General features: G+C 42.0%; 1 protein-coding gene across 1 annotated transcript in view; it reads right to left on the reverse strand.

Moving 5' to 3' along the window:
• Positions 1 to 10,144: 10,144 nt before the first annotated feature.
• Positions 10,145 to 17,009, reverse strand: part of XPO1 (exportin 1) — a 57,616-nt gene continuing 50,751 nt past the window's right edge. Inside the window, exons 20-25 of the mRNA XM_012477228.2 lie at positions 16,253 to 16,447; positions 14,776 to 14,944; positions 13,787 to 13,921; positions 13,248 to 13,407; positions 12,502 to 12,598; positions 10,145 to 11,182 (exon numbers count right to left, since the gene is read on the reverse strand). Coding sequence (XP_012332651.1) covers positions 11,036 to 11,182; positions 12,502 to 12,598; positions 13,248 to 13,407; positions 13,787 to 13,921; positions 14,776 to 14,944; positions 16,253 to 16,447 — 903 coding nt within the window. The 3' untranslated portion in view covers positions 10,145 to 11,035. The remainder of the gene's footprint in view (positions 11,183 to 12,501; positions 12,599 to 13,247; positions 13,408 to 13,786; positions 13,922 to 14,775; positions 14,945 to 16,252; positions 16,448 to 17,009) is intronic.

Genomic DNA, 17,009 nt, shown 5'->3' on the forward strand with positions numbered 1-17,009 from the left:
GGGAGGCCAAGGCAGGTAGATTGCTTCACTCCAGGAGTTCAAGCTTAGCCTGGGCAACATGGCCAAACCCCTGTCTCTATAAGAAAATACAATAATCTGCCAGATGCAGTGGCTCATGCCTGTAATCCCAGCACTTTGAGAGGCTGAGGCGGGCAGATCACAAGGTCAGGAGTTGGAGACCAGCCTGGCCAATATGGTGAAACCCTGTCTTTACTAAAAATACAAAAATTAGCTGGGCATGGTGGCAGGTGCCTGTAATCCCAGCTACTGGGAAGGCTGAGACAGGAGAATTGTTTGAACCCGGGAGCCAGAGGTTGCAGTGAGCTGAGATTGTGCCATTGCACTCCAGCCTGGATGACAAGAGTGAAACTCCGTCTCAAAAATAAAATAAAATACAAAAATTAGCCAAGTGTAATGGTGGTACACCTGTAGAATCACCTGAGTCTGGGAGGCAGAGGTTGCTGACAACCAAAATTGTGCCACTGCACTCCAGCCTTGGTGACAGAGTAAGACCCTGTCTCAAAACACACACACACACACACACACACACACACACACACACACACGGCCAAGAGGCAGGCTCAACTGTTGGCTGCTTTAGAACCCCCTGACCCCCTCCAGGTTGCTTTAAGGACACTCCCAGGTAACTGCCATTGGTGCTGGAAGCCAGGCCACTGGAAGGAAGTCAGACTGCCCCAGTGGAATAAATGGGAAAAAGCCCCATATGGCTTACACCTTCTGCCACAAGCTCAGCCACTGAAAACAGGACTTCCCTAAGGGCCAAAAGCCCCCCAGGACAGAATCCAGGATCCCAACCACCCAATGGCATTGAGCTGAAGAGGCCCTCTGCTCCAGCTGGCTTGCAAATTAGGCATCCTCATCAACGGGACAAAGCCAAGGCAACTCTGGAAATAGCAAATAAAATTATAAATTTCCCTTTGGATTCAAGAACTGCCTACTCAGGCCGGATGTGGTGGCTCACGCCTGTAATCCCAGCACTTTGAGAGGCCAAGATGGGTGGATCACGAGGTCAAGAGTTCAAGACCAGCCTGGCCAAGATGGTGAAACCCTCTCTCTACTAAAAATACAAAAAAATACCGGGCGCGGTGGCTCAAGCCTGTAATCCCAGCACTTTGGGAGGCCGAGGTGGGTGGATCGCGAGGTCAAGAGATCGAGACCATGCTGGTCAACATGGTGAAACCCCGTCTCTACTAAAAATACAAAAAATTAGCTGGGCATAGTGGCGCGTGCCTGTAATCCCAGCTACTCAGGAGGCTGAGGCAGGAGAATTGCCTGAACCCAGGAGGTGGAGGTTGCAGTGAGCCGAGATCGCGCCATTGCACTCCAGCCTGGGTAACAAGAGCAAAACTCCGTCTCAAAAAAAAAAAAAAAAAAAAAAATTACCAACAAGGTGGCAGACGCCTGTAATCCTAGCTACTCTGGTGGCTGAGGCAGGAGAATTGCTTGAACCTGGGCGGCAGAGGTTGCAGTGAGCTGGGATCGCGCCACTGCACACCAGCCTGGGCAATAGAGTAAGACTGCGTCTCAAAAAAAAAAAAAAAAAAGAACTGCCTACTCTGTACTAATCTGCTCCAAGCAACTCTCCTCCAAATCCTGTTGGGTAACTGGCAAATGGCACCCCTCCCTCCAAAAAACAAGTTCACACCCCTTTACTTAAGTGATCAATTACCATTCTCCCACCAGTCTCTGATAATGTCTAAATACCCCATATCCCTTTGGGGCAAGGATAGGTGCCTACTTAATATTTACCCATTCTCCGAATTCATCTTCCCCAAAAGATTCTTCATCCCCAACGTGCTGGGATTACAGGACTGAGCCGCCTTGCCCAGTACATGTTTCTCTCTAATAGCTCTATTTCTCCCAGGAGAGCGACCTAAATCTTTAACCAATAACTTCAACGTAGATAGCTCTACCTCAGGGGTTTAAAATAGCCCACACTTATTCAAACAAGCCCTGGCAAGAAATCTAACCAACCAATTTTTTAAAGAGAGGTAACTGCCACACTATAAAGGTTGTAAAGGTAGAGGTATTTTTGGTAAGGAAGGTTATGAAAAGGAGATTTTATATGAGAAAGGATCTTACATGGTAAATTCTTGTCCTAAAATAAAATGATTGGTTGTTTTAAAAGAAGGATATTTAGGACAAGTGAAAGTCCAAGAGTGTTGTAAATTGTCTAAGTCATGAGAAAATTCATGAAAGATTTATAAAAGGGATGTTGTGTGTAATTAAGGCATAATAATCACTGTAAAATTGGTTCCCTATGCTATGTGTAATTAAATTCAAATACTTTTTCATTGAGTTTAATTTCCAGGTTATCTAAATGGACTTCCAACAAGGAAAAATAGCCACACTGCAAAAGGTTTTTCTTTGCCTTTTTGGTAACTGGCTTAAGAAACAAAATTTTTATCTTCAAAGTGCCAGGATTACAGTCATGAGCCACCTAGCTAATTTTTGTATTTTTAGTAGAGACAGGATTTCACCATGTTGGTCAGGCTGATCTCGAACTCCTGACCTCATGATCCGCCTACCTCAGCCTCCCCAAGTGCTGGGATTACAGGCATGAGCCACTGCTCCTGGCCAATTTTTTTTTTTTTTTTTTTTTTTTTTTTGACAACTTCATAACATTCTTAGAGTAGCTCCTGGCCAATTTTTATCTTCTAGAAGTCAAAACAGTTTTTACCTTCAAATGACGCTGCACATGGGACATTAGTATCTCCCCAGTGATGCCTGCTACCTTTACAAATCTCCCCTAGATTCAACTGAACACAAGTTTCACTTTGAAATGCTCTCCTTCTCAGATGAGTCCCTTCCTCCGGCAAAATCCAATATCCTAAGTCCCACAATCAGAAACAATCACCCACAGGGTCTCCTAACAGACCAACAATAATAGGTAGGGCCACTGGTATATCCAGGTTCAGCAGGAAGTAATTGGAAGATGAGATCACCCCAATGCCAAACATTTGTCACTGTTCTTGGGGTGGGGTGTATAGTCCTCATAAGAAAACAACAATGAGGAAGGGGCCTGGGGGTCAGGTCTGGGAGAACAGTTGTTCTGAGAGACCACTAACCCCAAACAACCGGCTAGCACAACTACCTAGCTCCACACATAGCCCCAGCGGCATGACCTCATTCCACATGTAGCCCCCTCCAGCAAGACCCTGTAAAACTTCCTGTAGCCCCTGCCTCTTTGCAGGCAACCCCTTCTTTACTGTGCTGACTATTGCACCCTTGCCATGTATCTTCATACTTTCCCTAATACATCTACCTGGCCGGGTGTGGTGGCTCACGCCTGTAATCCAAGCACTTTGGAGGCCGAGGCGGGTGGATCACCTGAGGTCGGGAGTTCAAGACCAGCCTGACCAACATGGTGAAACCTCGTCTTTTTTTTTTTTTTTTACACCTATTATGCCATGAATTCACAGGGAATAGGTTCCAGCAGCTCAGGCTCCTTCCCATTGGTTCTCACAAAGTGTGCTTCTCTAGGTGGAGCAGGCTGGTGCTTCAGTTGAACCCAGGTAACTTTCTCTTTGGCTTCTTTCTTTTTCTGATCATTTTCCTTCACACGTTTTAGGAAGCTATCTCGGCTCTTAGAGTGCTTGATGTGCTCAATACGCACATTAATTCTCTTGGCAAGAATCTTGTCCTTAACTTGTTTGTTTACAACAATGCCAACAGCATGCTGGGTAGCATTGTAGACGCTTCCAGTTTTGCCATGATAACATTTGTGGGGCATTCCTTTTTCAACAGTACCCATTCCCCTGATGTCTACAATATCACCTTTCTTTCTTTCTTTTCTTTTTTTTTTTAAAGATGGGGTTTCACCATGTCGTTCAGGCTGGTCTTGAACTCCCGACCTCAGGTGATCCGCCCGCCTTGGCCTCCAAAGTGCTTGTATTATAGGCGTGAGCCGCTACGCCCAGCCAATATCACCTTTCTTATAGATTCGCATATACGTGGCCAAAGGAACAACTCCATGTTTTCTAAAAGGCCTAGAGAACATATATCGAGTGCCTCTCCTCTTTCCCTTTGTGTTCGTCATTTTGGCGAATTACTGGAAGATGGCAGTTCTGGCCGAAAGGGAAACCCTGTCTTTAAAAAAAAAAAAAAAAAAAAAATCTGCCTTACTTTCCTTTGTGTGTGTGTGAGAGAGAGAGAGACGGAGTCTTACTCTGTTGCCCAGGCCAGAGTGCTGGCACAATCTCGGCTCACTGCAACCTCCACCTCCAGGGTTCAAGTGATTCTCCTGTCTTAGCCTCCTGAGTAGATGGAATTACAGGCACCTGCCACCACGCCCAGTTACTTTTTGTATTTTTAGCAGAAATGGGATTTCACCATCTTGGGCAGACTGGTCTCGAACTCCTGACCTTGTGATCCACCCGTCTCAGCCTCCCAAAGTGCTGAGATTACAGGCATGAGCCACTGTGCTTGGCCACATTTGCTTTCTTTACTATGCCTATTTTGGTAAATTCCTTTACTGCCCATGACACCGGCCCCAGCCTGTCACACTTGCAAGAGCCAGCATGACTAGACCTCAGCCAGACTTTAGAGAGTACAAAAAGTTTGCTAAAATTTTTGCCTATATCATACAAGCAATGGGAAGCTTTTAAGTCTGGAAGCAGCAAAATCAGATTTGTGTTTTATTATTTTCGAGACTGAGTTTCACTCTGTCCTCCAGGCTGGAGTGCAGTGGTGCCATCTCAGCTCACTGCAATCTCTTCCTCCTGGATTCAAGTGATTCTCCTGCCTCAGCCTCCCGAGTAGCTGGGATTGCAGGCACATGCCACCATGCCCTAATTTTTTTTGTATTTTTAGTAGAGATAGGGTTTCACTATGTTGGCCAGGCTGGTTTTGAACTTCTGACCTCAGGTGATCCACCCACCTCAGCCTCCCAAAGTGCTAGGATTACTGGTGTTAGCAACTGCACCCAGCCAGGTTTGTATTTTTAAATATTGTGACTAATCTATAGAGCGTGGGTTGGAAGTAGGACTACTGGAGGGCCAATAATATTAATCCAGAAACAAATGATAGTTTGGACTAGGATAACTGGAAAGAAATAGAGAAAAGAGAGTCAACCCTAAGGATGTTTTAGAGAAGAAAGGAAAAAGATTTGGTTGATGAGTATCAAGAGAGGGAAAAATGGTATTAGAGCTGGCTCTAGATTTGTGATATGCACAGGTGAGTAAATACGCGCATTCACTAAGTGCCCATAAACTGGTGCCTTTAGCAAAGATAGAGATTACTTAAAGGAGCACCAAAGGGAGATGAGGTTAAGATGAGGAGTACTATTTTGGAAGTGTTCAGTTTGAGGTACCTGTGAGATTACTGTAAGGATTTGTTGATTAGGCAGCTGTTTTTGAATTTAAAAGTCAAGGCCAGGTGTGGTGGCTCACGCTTGTAATCCCAGCCTTTGGGAGGTCGAAGCAGGCGGATCACGAGGTCAAGAGATCGATACCATCCTGGCTAACATGGTGAAATCCCATCTCTACTAAAAATACAAAAATTGGCGGGCACCTGTAATCCCAGCTACTGGGGAGGCTAAACCGGGAAAATTGCTTGAACCTAAGAGGCAGAGATTGCAGTGAGCTGACATCGTACCATTGCACTCCAGCCTGGGTGACAGAGGGGGACTCCGTCTCAAAAAAGAAAAAATTAACCTGCCCAAAATGCTATTTATGCTGAGGTTGAGAAACCCTGCTCTAATACACCGAGTATGTTCCACCCTAGGAATTTTGCACTCACTGATCCCTCTACCTGAATGCACTTTCCCTAGATAATTACATGGCTTGCTTCCTAACTTCCTGCTCAAATGTTACCTTACAGAGAAGGCTTCCCTGGCTACCCTGTTTAAAATATCCCCCAGTCAATCTCCTACCCACTAGAATGTAAGCTCCATGGGAGCTGGACCTTTGTTTCATTCTTCATTGTATCCTGAGCACATGGTAAGCAGTCATTAAATATTTACCTATTGACGAATGCATCATTTTATACTATCAATCAGCAGAGAGTTCCCAATTTCTTTTTTTTTTTTTTTTTGAGACAGTTTCGCTCTTGTTACCCAGGCTGGAGTGCAATGGCGCGATCGCGGCTCACTGCAACCTCCGCCTCCCGGGTTCAGGCAATTCTCCTGCCTCAGCCTCCTGAGTAGCTGGGATTACAGGTACGCGCCACCACACCCAGCTAATGTTTTGTATTTTTAGTAGAGACGGAGTTTCACCATGTTGACCAGGATGGTCTCGATCTTGTGACCTCATGATCCACCCGCCTCGGCCTCCCAAAGTGCTGGGATTACAGGCGTGAGCCACCGCGCCCGGCTCTCCCAATTTCTAATATCTTGGCCATACTGGATATATTTTAATATTTGCCAATTTGGAAGATGAAAATTTGATTTTTGTGGAATTTCATTTTATTCATCCTATTTGGAATTTTTTTTTCTTTGAGATGGAATCTTGCTCTGTCACCCAAGCTAGAGTGCAGTGGCAGGATCTCAGCTGAGTAGTTGGGATGACAGGTGCACACTACACCTGGCTAATTTTTTTGTTTTTGTATTTTTAGTAGAGACAGGGTTTCACCATGTTGGCCAGGCTGATCCCAAACTCCTGACCTCAAGTGATCTGCCCACCTTGCCCTCCCAAAGTGCTGGGATTACAGGCTTGCGCCATCGTGACTAGGCTTTTTTTTTGGATTTCAGTGTGTAACAATTTTTTTTTTCCGAGACGGAGTTTTGCTCTTGTTGCCTGAGCTTAGAGTGCAGTCAGTGGCACCATCTTGGCTCACTGAAACCTCTACCTCCCAGATTCAAATGATTCTCCTGCCTCAGCCTCCCAAGTAGCTGGGATTACAGGCACCCGCCAACACGCCCAGCTAATATTTGCATTTTTAGTAGAGACGGGGTTTCACCATGTTGGTCGGGCTAGTCTTGTTGAATTCCTGACCTCATGATCCGCCTGCCTCAGCCTCCCAAAGTGCTGGGATTACAGATGAACAAGCTTTTTTTTTTGAAATGCAGAGCCTCTCATACCATGATCCTTGTAGCTTCTTTTCAAATATCTTGATTATCTGATGGTAGAATAATACAAATTGAAATTATTATGAAATACAGTTTTAGGCCAAGCACAGTGGCTCATACCTGTAATCTCGGCACTTTAGGGGGCCAAGGCAAGAGGATCACTTGAGCCCAGGAGTTCAGTCAGCCTGAACATGGGAAGACCAAAAAAATTAAGAAAAATAGCGGGGCATGGTGGCACACACCTGTAGTCCCAGCTACTTGAGAGGTTGAGGTGGAAGGATCACTTGAGTCCCAGAGTTTGAGGGTGTAGTGAGCTGTGACCATGCCACTTCACTCTAGTCTGGGCCACAGAGCAAGACCCTGTCTCAAAAATAGAAAAGTTTGTCCCAGAAACCTCATCAATTTGAAGTACTCCAGCGATCCAGATCTCTCCTTGTCCCTGTGCTACATAGTGCCAACAGATTAATGCATCAGCTACACATGCATGACGATCTAGTGGCTGGATAACCGGTTAGCTGGAATGTCTCAGAAGGAATGTTGGGTTAGATGCCCTCCTAGGTGCTTAGCTTAATGTCTACAATTAAATTATGAGGAATTATCCAGCACCAATGTTCTGAACTAATCATTTCATTTTACCTATTTTCTATAAATTCGTTGCCTTTAAAGCTATCTTTGGTAACTTGAGAATAAGGCAGAATATGTACTATTTTATATCAAATTGGAGTGCCTAGCTACAATTGTGCCCCTCAATTCATTGTGGAAGACTAGGTTCTGGAAATTACTCTGGTTGGTGTTGAAGACAGACTGATACATGTCAAATTACATCTGTGATTCATGGTATAAGACTTCAGTTTTATTTCATCTGTCCTCCTTCAGAGATGTTACTCTGGCATCAGCCACTGCAAGATAAAAATAGTGAATCATTCATTATAGGTATGAAACAACTGAAAGTTTAATAAGTGTGTCTAACTGTTAATCAACATTTTGGAGACCAGTTATGACAGTTACTAAATTATTTGACACAACTCAAATGAACAGCAGAGCACTTTATCACAAACTAACATTCACCCTGGAATGTACTGTACAGTCAACCTCTTCCCTCTCTTTCTCTCTCTCCATTTCTGTGCCTTTCATCTTATTGAGACAGTCTGGCACCATTGCCTGGACTGGAGTGCAGTGGCTCGATTTCCACTGACTGCAACCTCCGCCTCCCTGGTTCAAGCGATTCTCCTCCCTCAGGCTCTGGCATAGATAGGATTACAGGCACCCGCCACCATGCCCAGCTAATTTGTTTTTAGTAGAGACCAGGTTTCACTGTTTTGGTCAGGCTGGTTGTGAACTCCTGACCTTGTGATCCACCCACCTCGGCCTCCCAAAGTGCTGGGATTACAGTTGTGAGTCACTGCACCCCACACAGAAGTCTATGTTGCCCAGGCTGCAGTGCAGTGACAATTTATAGGCCCAGCATACGCTGAAAAGCCTGGTTTGAGGCAATCCTTCTGCCTCAGCCTCCCAAGTAGCTAGAACTACAGGCATGTTCCATCACTTCCCTAGCTCAAGGGCTCCTCCTGCCTCAGCCTCCTGGGTAGCTGCGAGGACAAATGTGTGTCACAACACCTGGACAACCTGGGGTCTACTTTTATCTTATAGGATGGATATTTAGTGATTTGTTCTCAGCAAATTGATGTTCTTGTGTTTGAAGAAATTCTCTCGAATCCCTTTTTCCATACCCTCCATTTTCTTTGTTCTATTTGGAACTCATGTTTACTTATGAAGTGCTCCTCAAATCTTTAAAAGTAGTTTGTATTTTGCATCCTTTTCTCTTTTTACTCTATTGTTGGAAGATTTCTTCAACTCTATTTCTGCTATTCTGATTTCCAATATTTTTTATCTTAATGTACCTATATTGTGGTACTTCTTGGTTGGAAAAATCAACTTTTCTAAGGGTACTGGTGACAGTTTTTTGGATTTGCATGTTTATTTTGCCTGTGCGGTCTGTTTTCAAGTTGCTTTTATTTCCATTTTACAATTCATATTGACTGCTCTCAGATGTCTGGGAATCAATAGTTGTCCATTTACATACACATTATATAAAATATAGAGAGAAGGGTGAGTGTGGTAGCTCACACCTGTAATCCCAGCACTTTGAGAGGCCGAGGTGGTATCAACTGAGGTTAGGAGTTCTAGATCAGCCTGGCTAACATGGTGAAATCCTATCTTTACTAAAAATACAAAAATTAGCTGGGTGCAGTGGCACATGCCTATAATCCCAGCTGCTCCGCAGCCTAAGGCAGGAGAATTGCTTGAGCCCAGGAGGCAGAGGCTGCAGTGAGCTGAGATCGCACCACTGCACTCCAGCCTGAGCAACAGGGCGAGATTCTGTCTCAAAAAAAAAAAAAAAAAAAAGTTACATACATACACATACACACACATATATGAAAGAGATAGAATGTCACTCTGGCTGGAGTGCAGTGGCACAATCTCGGCTCACTGCAACCTCTGCCTCCTGAGTTCAAGTGATTCTCCTGCCTGTCTCCCAAGTAGCTGGGATTACAGGTGTGCATCACCACACTCAGCTAAATTTTGTTATTTTTAGTAGAGACAGTGTTTCACCATGTTGGCCAGGCTGGTCTTGAACTCCTGAACACAAGTAATCTGCCCGCCTCGGCCTCCCAAAGTGCTGGGATTGTAGGTGTGAGCTACCAAGCCTGGCCCCCACTCACCCTTTTTAGAAGACTCATGGCTACTTATTTACATTTTATTTACTTACATTTTATAATAATACAACTAATACTTGTACCAGGTTATATCTGTGTTCTCATTCTAAGGCTAATGTGTGTTCTTTGTTACACTTAGATGCTAACTAGAGTTAGACAAGTGCCCTGTAATCCCAAATAAAGCTAAAATGAGTCAAAATGTCACAGGAGTAATTTGTTTCTTGAGAACAAAAGGAGCACGCTCTTATTACACACCTGCTGCCTTTACTAGTAACAATAACTGTAGACATCTTACTTGTAAATCAAGGTGTCAAACTTCATTTAAAATGTTACTTGATGCTTAAACACAAATACCCACTATCATTAATATACGAATAAATCTGAGTCGATAAAGGAAAAATAAATGTAAACCAAGTTTATTTTGCTTTTTAAGTAGTGTTCTTAAAGCACTACAGCTTGGTAAACAATGTAAATTAGTATAAGTCATCTCAAAAGCCAGAGTTGTTTTGTTTTGTTTTTTTAATGAGTTGTTAAAAAGATGCAGCCTATTCTAACAGGATAAATATTTTTAACCATTTCACTTCGAGTTAATGAAGGCTCACAAATGAGCAACACTCCTCATTGAGGAAAACAAAAAGCTGTTGTCGACAAGCGACAGCACACACACACAAAAACAAAAAGAACTGTGTAAAAATAACTGTGTTCCCATATTTTTGAAGTCGCTTTACAATGGGATGATATGCACATGATCTTGCTGCAAACTTGCCAGAGACTTTTAATACATGTATTCTAGACAAACAATTCAGTCCAAGAGTTGCTAACTTCAGACAATGCAGCACTATAATCCTTTAAACAACGCAATTTGTTTTACTCATTATCTTTTCTTCTAGACTGAAATAGACTAGAAAGAAAATGCTCCCTAATTAAAAATTGGTATTGTTTACAGGAAAAAATGTGTAATTTCGCATTAGAATTTACAAGTCTATGTTCAAATCGAATTTGCCTCCTCCCCCCAGCCCAGCCACAAAAATGGGCATGAAGTAAAATTTTTAAAAATGCCTTAATTTTCAACTTCATGCAAACTAAATAAAGACGACCAAAACAAAAGCTTAAACAATGGAAGGATATTTCACAGAAAATTTCTTATACAAAAAAACACATAAGAAAAAGGGCCACTAGGTGACATTTTAATTTACAAATTGGCATCATTTTGGTCGACAAATACCCACATGCTGTTTTCCTCTGCCAACAAGAGTTGTAGAGAAAAAAAAAAACAGCATGAATTTTGATTTTAATCACACATCTCTTCTGGAATCTCATGTGGATTAAAGATGCCAGGGACAGACATTTGACGTTTATGTTTCTCTTCGTCAGCCTGACGTAGGGCTATTTCTCTTTCTTCCAAAAACAAATCAGAAGTGTCTTCACCTGCAAACTCCTGTGAAAACAGATAGTTGAAATGTCAACACAATAAACTTCAACTTGCCTTTGAAAAATAAAGAAATCATAGATGAGCTATTTCCTTTTAGAGAAGGAATATAACTTATCCATAAACTGGCAGCGTTTTTGGCTGGGCGCAGTGGCTCATGCCTGTAATCCCAGCACTTTGGGAGGCTGAGGCGGGTGGATCACGAGGTCAAGAGATCGAGACCATCCTGGCCAACATGGTGAAACTCCATCTCTACTAAAATATAAAAATTAGCTGGGCATGGTGGCACGCGCCTGTAGTCACAGCTACTTGGGAGGCTGAGGCAGGAGAATTGCTTGAACCCAGGAGGCGAAGGTTGCAGTGAGCTGAGATCACACCACTGCACTCCAGCCTGGTGCCTGGCAACAAACCAAGACTCTGTCTCAAAAAAAAAAAACCTGACTGGGTTTCAAATTATAGAATAGTGATACAATATACTGTGTAGCTGAATTAACCTCAATATTTTCCCCCAGTTGCTAGCTGGGGAAAAATAAGGTTACAAAACAATCATGAGGCTCGGCACAGCCTATAATCCCAACACTTTGAGAAGGCGAGACAGATGGATCACTTAAGGTCAGGAGTTTGAGACCAGCCTGGCCAACATGGTAAAACCCTGTCTCTACTAAAAATATAAAAATTAGCTGGGTGTGGTGGCAAGTGCCTGTAATCCCAGCTACTTGGGAGGCTGAGGCAGGAGAATTGCTTGAATCCGGGAGGCAGAGGCTGCAGTGAGCCAAGATCATACCGCACTACACTCGAGCTGAGCAACAAGAGCAAGACCTCCTCTCAAAAAAAAAAAATTCATGGTGTGATACCATATATTAAACATTCAATGTGATTATTACATATTGGATGCTTCTACCAAAGTATCTTATGTATTTCATCACATAGGTATATACACCTCCTATGTATCCATTTGTTCTCTTTGAGACAGTCTTGTTCTGTCACCCCAATGCATGATCTCAACCTCTGCCTCCAAGGCAAGCCTTATAAAAAGAACTACGAATGGTTTTCTTACGCGCTATTCCATTATATATTTAACAATTCCTAAAATGAATTACATTAATAACAAGTTCACCCAAATAACATCTCAAACCTATCTTTATCGGACCTGATTTGATTTTTCACTCCATTACCGGTCTCAGGTTCTTTGATTAGTGAGATTGTATAAATGTATTATCTTCAAACTCCACTTATTTGGCATGACAAATCAAGTGATAAAAATTCTACAATGTAACAATTAAGTGGTAACATTTAGCCCTAATATTTTTGCAAGTGCAAATACATACCTTTATTTGAACTAGGAAATCCCTTAGATGTTCCTTGAAAGCAGGAATATCTTGATTTAAGCTGAAAAGCCCTGTCACAAAGAGCTTTACTTGAGCGCTGCAAATCAAAACAGAATGATTAAATAATGGGTTTTTTAATTGGGACTTTTTTTTTTTGAGACAGAGTTTTGCTCTTGTTGCCCAGGTTGGAGTGCAATGGTGCGATCTCAGCTCACCGCAACCTCCACCTCCTGGGTTCAAGCGGTTCTCCTGCCTCAGCCTCCTAAGTAACTGGAACTACAGGCACGTGCCACCATACCCTGCTAATTTTTGTATTTTTAGTAGAGACGGGGTTTCTCCATGATGGTCAGGCTGGTCTCAAAGTCCTGACCTCAGCTGATCCACCCTCCCAAAGTGCTGGGATTACAGATGGGAGCCATTGCACCTGCCCACCCCCGCTTTTTCCCTCCCCAGCCTTTTCTTTCTTAATAAAACAGGCAGGGTCTCACTCTGTCACCCAGTCTAGAGTACAGTGGCACAATCATAGCTCACTGCAGTCTTGAACTCCAGGATATAAACAACCACAGATGCACACCACCATTTCCAGTTAATTTTTTTGTAGAAACAGGGTCTTGTTGTCTAGGTTGGTCTCCAACTCTTGGACCCAAGCAATCCTCCCAACCAGGCTTCCCAAAGTGCTGGGATTACAGGTGTCAGCCACTGTGCCCGATCAGGAAAATTCTAAGTTTATTAAAAAGTGTATTTACTCTTGTAGGTGAGGGAAGGCCGACTTAAGGAGATTAGCCACATATTCCTGAAGAAAGATTTGGTTGTTAACTGGATTTCCAGGATTTAATGATGTACTTATTTTTCCTTCTTCAACCAAATTAAACATATATGCAAGAATTGATGCATGCATTGTTAAACCTGTTGATAAGAAGAAAATTATTAACGCCAAGATGTAATACAACTGCAGCACTTGACTTTTTTGAGATGGAGTCTTGCTCTGTAGCCCAGGCTGGAGTGCAGTGGGGCAATCCCGGTCGCCTGCAACCTCCACCTCCTGGGTCAAGCAATTCTCCTGCCTCAGCCTCCCGAGTAGCTGTGATTACAAGCATGTGCTACCACGCCCAGATAATGTTTTGTATTTTTAGTAGAGATGGGGTTTCACCATGCTGGCCAGGCTGGTCTCGAACTCCTGACCTTGAGATCTGCCCCCATCTCAGCCTCCCAAAGTACTGGGATTACAGGTGTGAGTCAGGGCATCCAGCCAGCACTTAACATTTTAATGGTTTTAAATTCTTACCAGCAGTATGTGAAGTGTCTGTCACAACAGAAAAGATATGCTGAAGGATATCACAAAAATACGTTTGATAAAAACTCTGAGCTGCAGCTTCTTCTTGTGCAACATTTTGTAAGAGTGTAAAAAGTATCTGTAAGCCTAAAAAATACAGAATACCAATAGAAAGTTACTATCTAACCTTGTTCTCTCTTTCTCTTGGGATAATGAGTAATAATTAGTTGGCTAAGGTTTCTTAAATTAATAATGGAGTACAAGTATATCCAATGCTGGCTTATTTATAATTATAATCTAAGTTATGTGAGAGCTAAGCTATGAAAATATAAAGCCATAAAGATGATATAATGATCTTTGGGGACTTCAGGGTAAGGGTGTGAGGGGGTGATGGATAAAAGACTATACATAAACTAGAGTTCATATTGCTTGGGTGATGGGTGCACCAAAATCTCAGAAATCACCACTATAGAAACTTATTCATGTAACCAAAGACCACTGGTTCCCTAAAAACTCTTGAAATAAAAATAAAAAATTTGTGAATATTTAAAAAGCCTATGGAAAAAATTATCTAAGTTGTGACTATTACCACCTTTTCACTATTTCTGAAAGCTTAGCTGATTCTGTATGAACTTCTACAATAGCACTACTCAGTAGAACTTTGTATTACACAAACCAATTATTACTAAAACAAATGTTGACCCTTAGTGCTACAGAGGAAAAGCATATGGGGAAATGGAACACTCACTGGTGAGGATATGGAACCATGTCTTTTAACTGATGTACTCCTTATCTTGATTTAGGCCCTTCTCCCCATAACTCAGTTTTGCCTATGGACTCAATCTGGAACAGCTGATTCAACTGCTTACAGTATTTTCTCAGACATTCACTTAGCACTCAAAACTCTGAACAAGTAATACCTTCCTTTGTACAATTAATTATATATATTGTCTTACTTTTGGATTGGCAGGCAAATGAATAAAACAGCATCATTTATTTACCTGTATCTGCGACATTCCTCATCGTATGTTTGAAGGCCCAAATGATGGAATCCAAAACAAGTTTAAACTGTGTAGGTGGAATAGCAAGGAATGCTGGGAAACAATGAGAATTGACAGCTTGAAGTAGTAAGAAAAAGTTTGTTCTGTGTTCAGGATATTCTTCAAAGTCCTAAAAATAAGTGGTGGAAACAAAATAATGTTTCACTGTCTTTGTTATGCTAGACAGGAGGGGAAAAGCAAGCCTTAATCCAGTATAAATGTTTGGAGTTTCCAATAAACTCCACAAGATATAATATCTCCTTAAAGGTAAACCCAAACAAAATATAATCCACCTCTCATGGAAAATGAAACTATCCCCTATTACCAACAAGTTATCCAACTGAGAGAGAAGGCTAACCTTATTAATAAAGAGAATGCATCAAAACCATTATTAACATTAGACTTGTTTTTGTTAATATGAAACTACTACTAATTAGGAAAAAAATTAAAGTTGCTATGTAAATGTGTCCACTTAACATCTTTCTTCCCTAGTTGTCTAGTGGTTAGGATTCAGCAAAAAAACAAAAAACACAACATCTCCTTTCCTTCTCTTTTTTATGAGACAAAGTCTTGCCCTGTCGCCCAGGCTGGAGTGCAATGGCACAATCTTGGCCTACTACAAGCAACTTCTGCCTCCTGAGTTCATGCGATTCTCCTGCCTCAGCCTCCCAAGTATTGGGGATTAGAGGCGCACACCACCACACCCAGCTAATTTTTTGTATTTTTAGTAAAGACGGGATTCCACTATGTTGGCCAGACTGGTCTCAAACTCCTGACCTCGTGATCCACCCGCCTTGGCCTCCCAAATTGCTGGGATTACAGGAATAAGCCACAGCACCAGGCCATTTTTCTGTTTCTTATAAGAATATATTACACTTTTATAATTGAAACATACAGACCTACTTTATCATTTATTCAAACAAATTAATAAAACTACATTCATAAAAGAATGCCTGTGACCTGCTATGAGGTTTCAATAAATGCTACATGCCTTGTGAATGTTAAAATCTGTTTTCTGTATTTACTTTTTACCAATCAAGATTCTGTGTAAGTATGTTATTCTTGTTGTTTGAGAAATGGTCTCACTCTGTTGCCCATGTTGGAGTGCACTAGCACCATCTCGGCTCACTGCCACCTTGAACTCCCAGGCTCAAGTGACCCTCCCACTTCAGCCTCTCATGTAGCTGGGCCTACAGGCACATGCCACCATGACTGGTTTATTTTTTAACTTTTTGTAGAGATTAAGTCTCATATTGCTCAGGTTGGTCTCAAACTCCTTGGCAGTAAATTCTTAAAAACCAAGAAAGCATTTCCCTAATATACAAGTTTAAATATTTAACCTCCATGGCATTAAAATTATGTTACATTCAAAGATATACTTTAGCTTTCAAGAAGGATATCCTGCACTTTCCCCTTATATAACTGAAATATTACACACCTTATTTATCATATTCAATGTGCATTCAAAAACAGCATCAAATATTTGAGGTATTTCAGCTGTTATATGTCCCCCTAACTTGTTGACAATTATGGCCATAGTACTAAGCACTTCTGGTTCTCTAGCAGCTGGGACATTTCTCTGATAATCAATGAGAACTGCATCCAACAGAGGAGGAACAAAATTTTCAGCTACCTGTTGGAGGGAAAAAAAAAAAAGTTAAGTTTTAATCTAGGTACTTGGTGACTAATTCAGCATGATCATCTACTGAAAATAGAAAAATCTTGGGTTTGTATTATGTTTTCCTACCTTAAAACAGTTTTTAGCAAAAGCAAGCAGAAAATCACAATAGGCTGGGAATTCTCATGGACACAGTGTCATTCAAAACTCTTTTTTTTTTTTTTTTTTTGGAGACAGTCTCACTCTGTCTCTCAGTCCAGAGTGCAGTGGCATAATCTCTGCTCACTGCAACCTCTACCTCCCAGGTTCAAGCGATTCTTGTGCCTTAGTCTCCCGAGTAGCTTGGACTACAGGTACAGCCACCATGCCCAGCAATAAAACTCTTATATTAAGTGAGGTTCAAAACTCAGTGGCTGATTCCAACTTATTGTGGCAGAATCAGGATTCTAGGTATACTGTATATGTGAGATGGCAGAGTAAGCCCTCAATTTTTTAACCTAATCAATGCTAACTTGTATTTTCATAAGCAGAAATAACAACAATCAATTACTCCCAGAAAATGAGGAAGACTATGGAT

The sequence above is a fragment of the Aotus nancymaae genome, unplaced genomic scaffold, assembly GCF_030222135.1.
Source record: "Aotus nancymaae isolate 86718 unplaced genomic scaffold, 86718_ANA_hifiasm-v0.15.2.pri h1tg000057l, whole genome shotgun sequence".
Lineage (NCBI taxonomy): Eukaryota > Metazoa > Chordata > Mammalia > Primates > Aotidae > Aotus > Aotus nancymaae.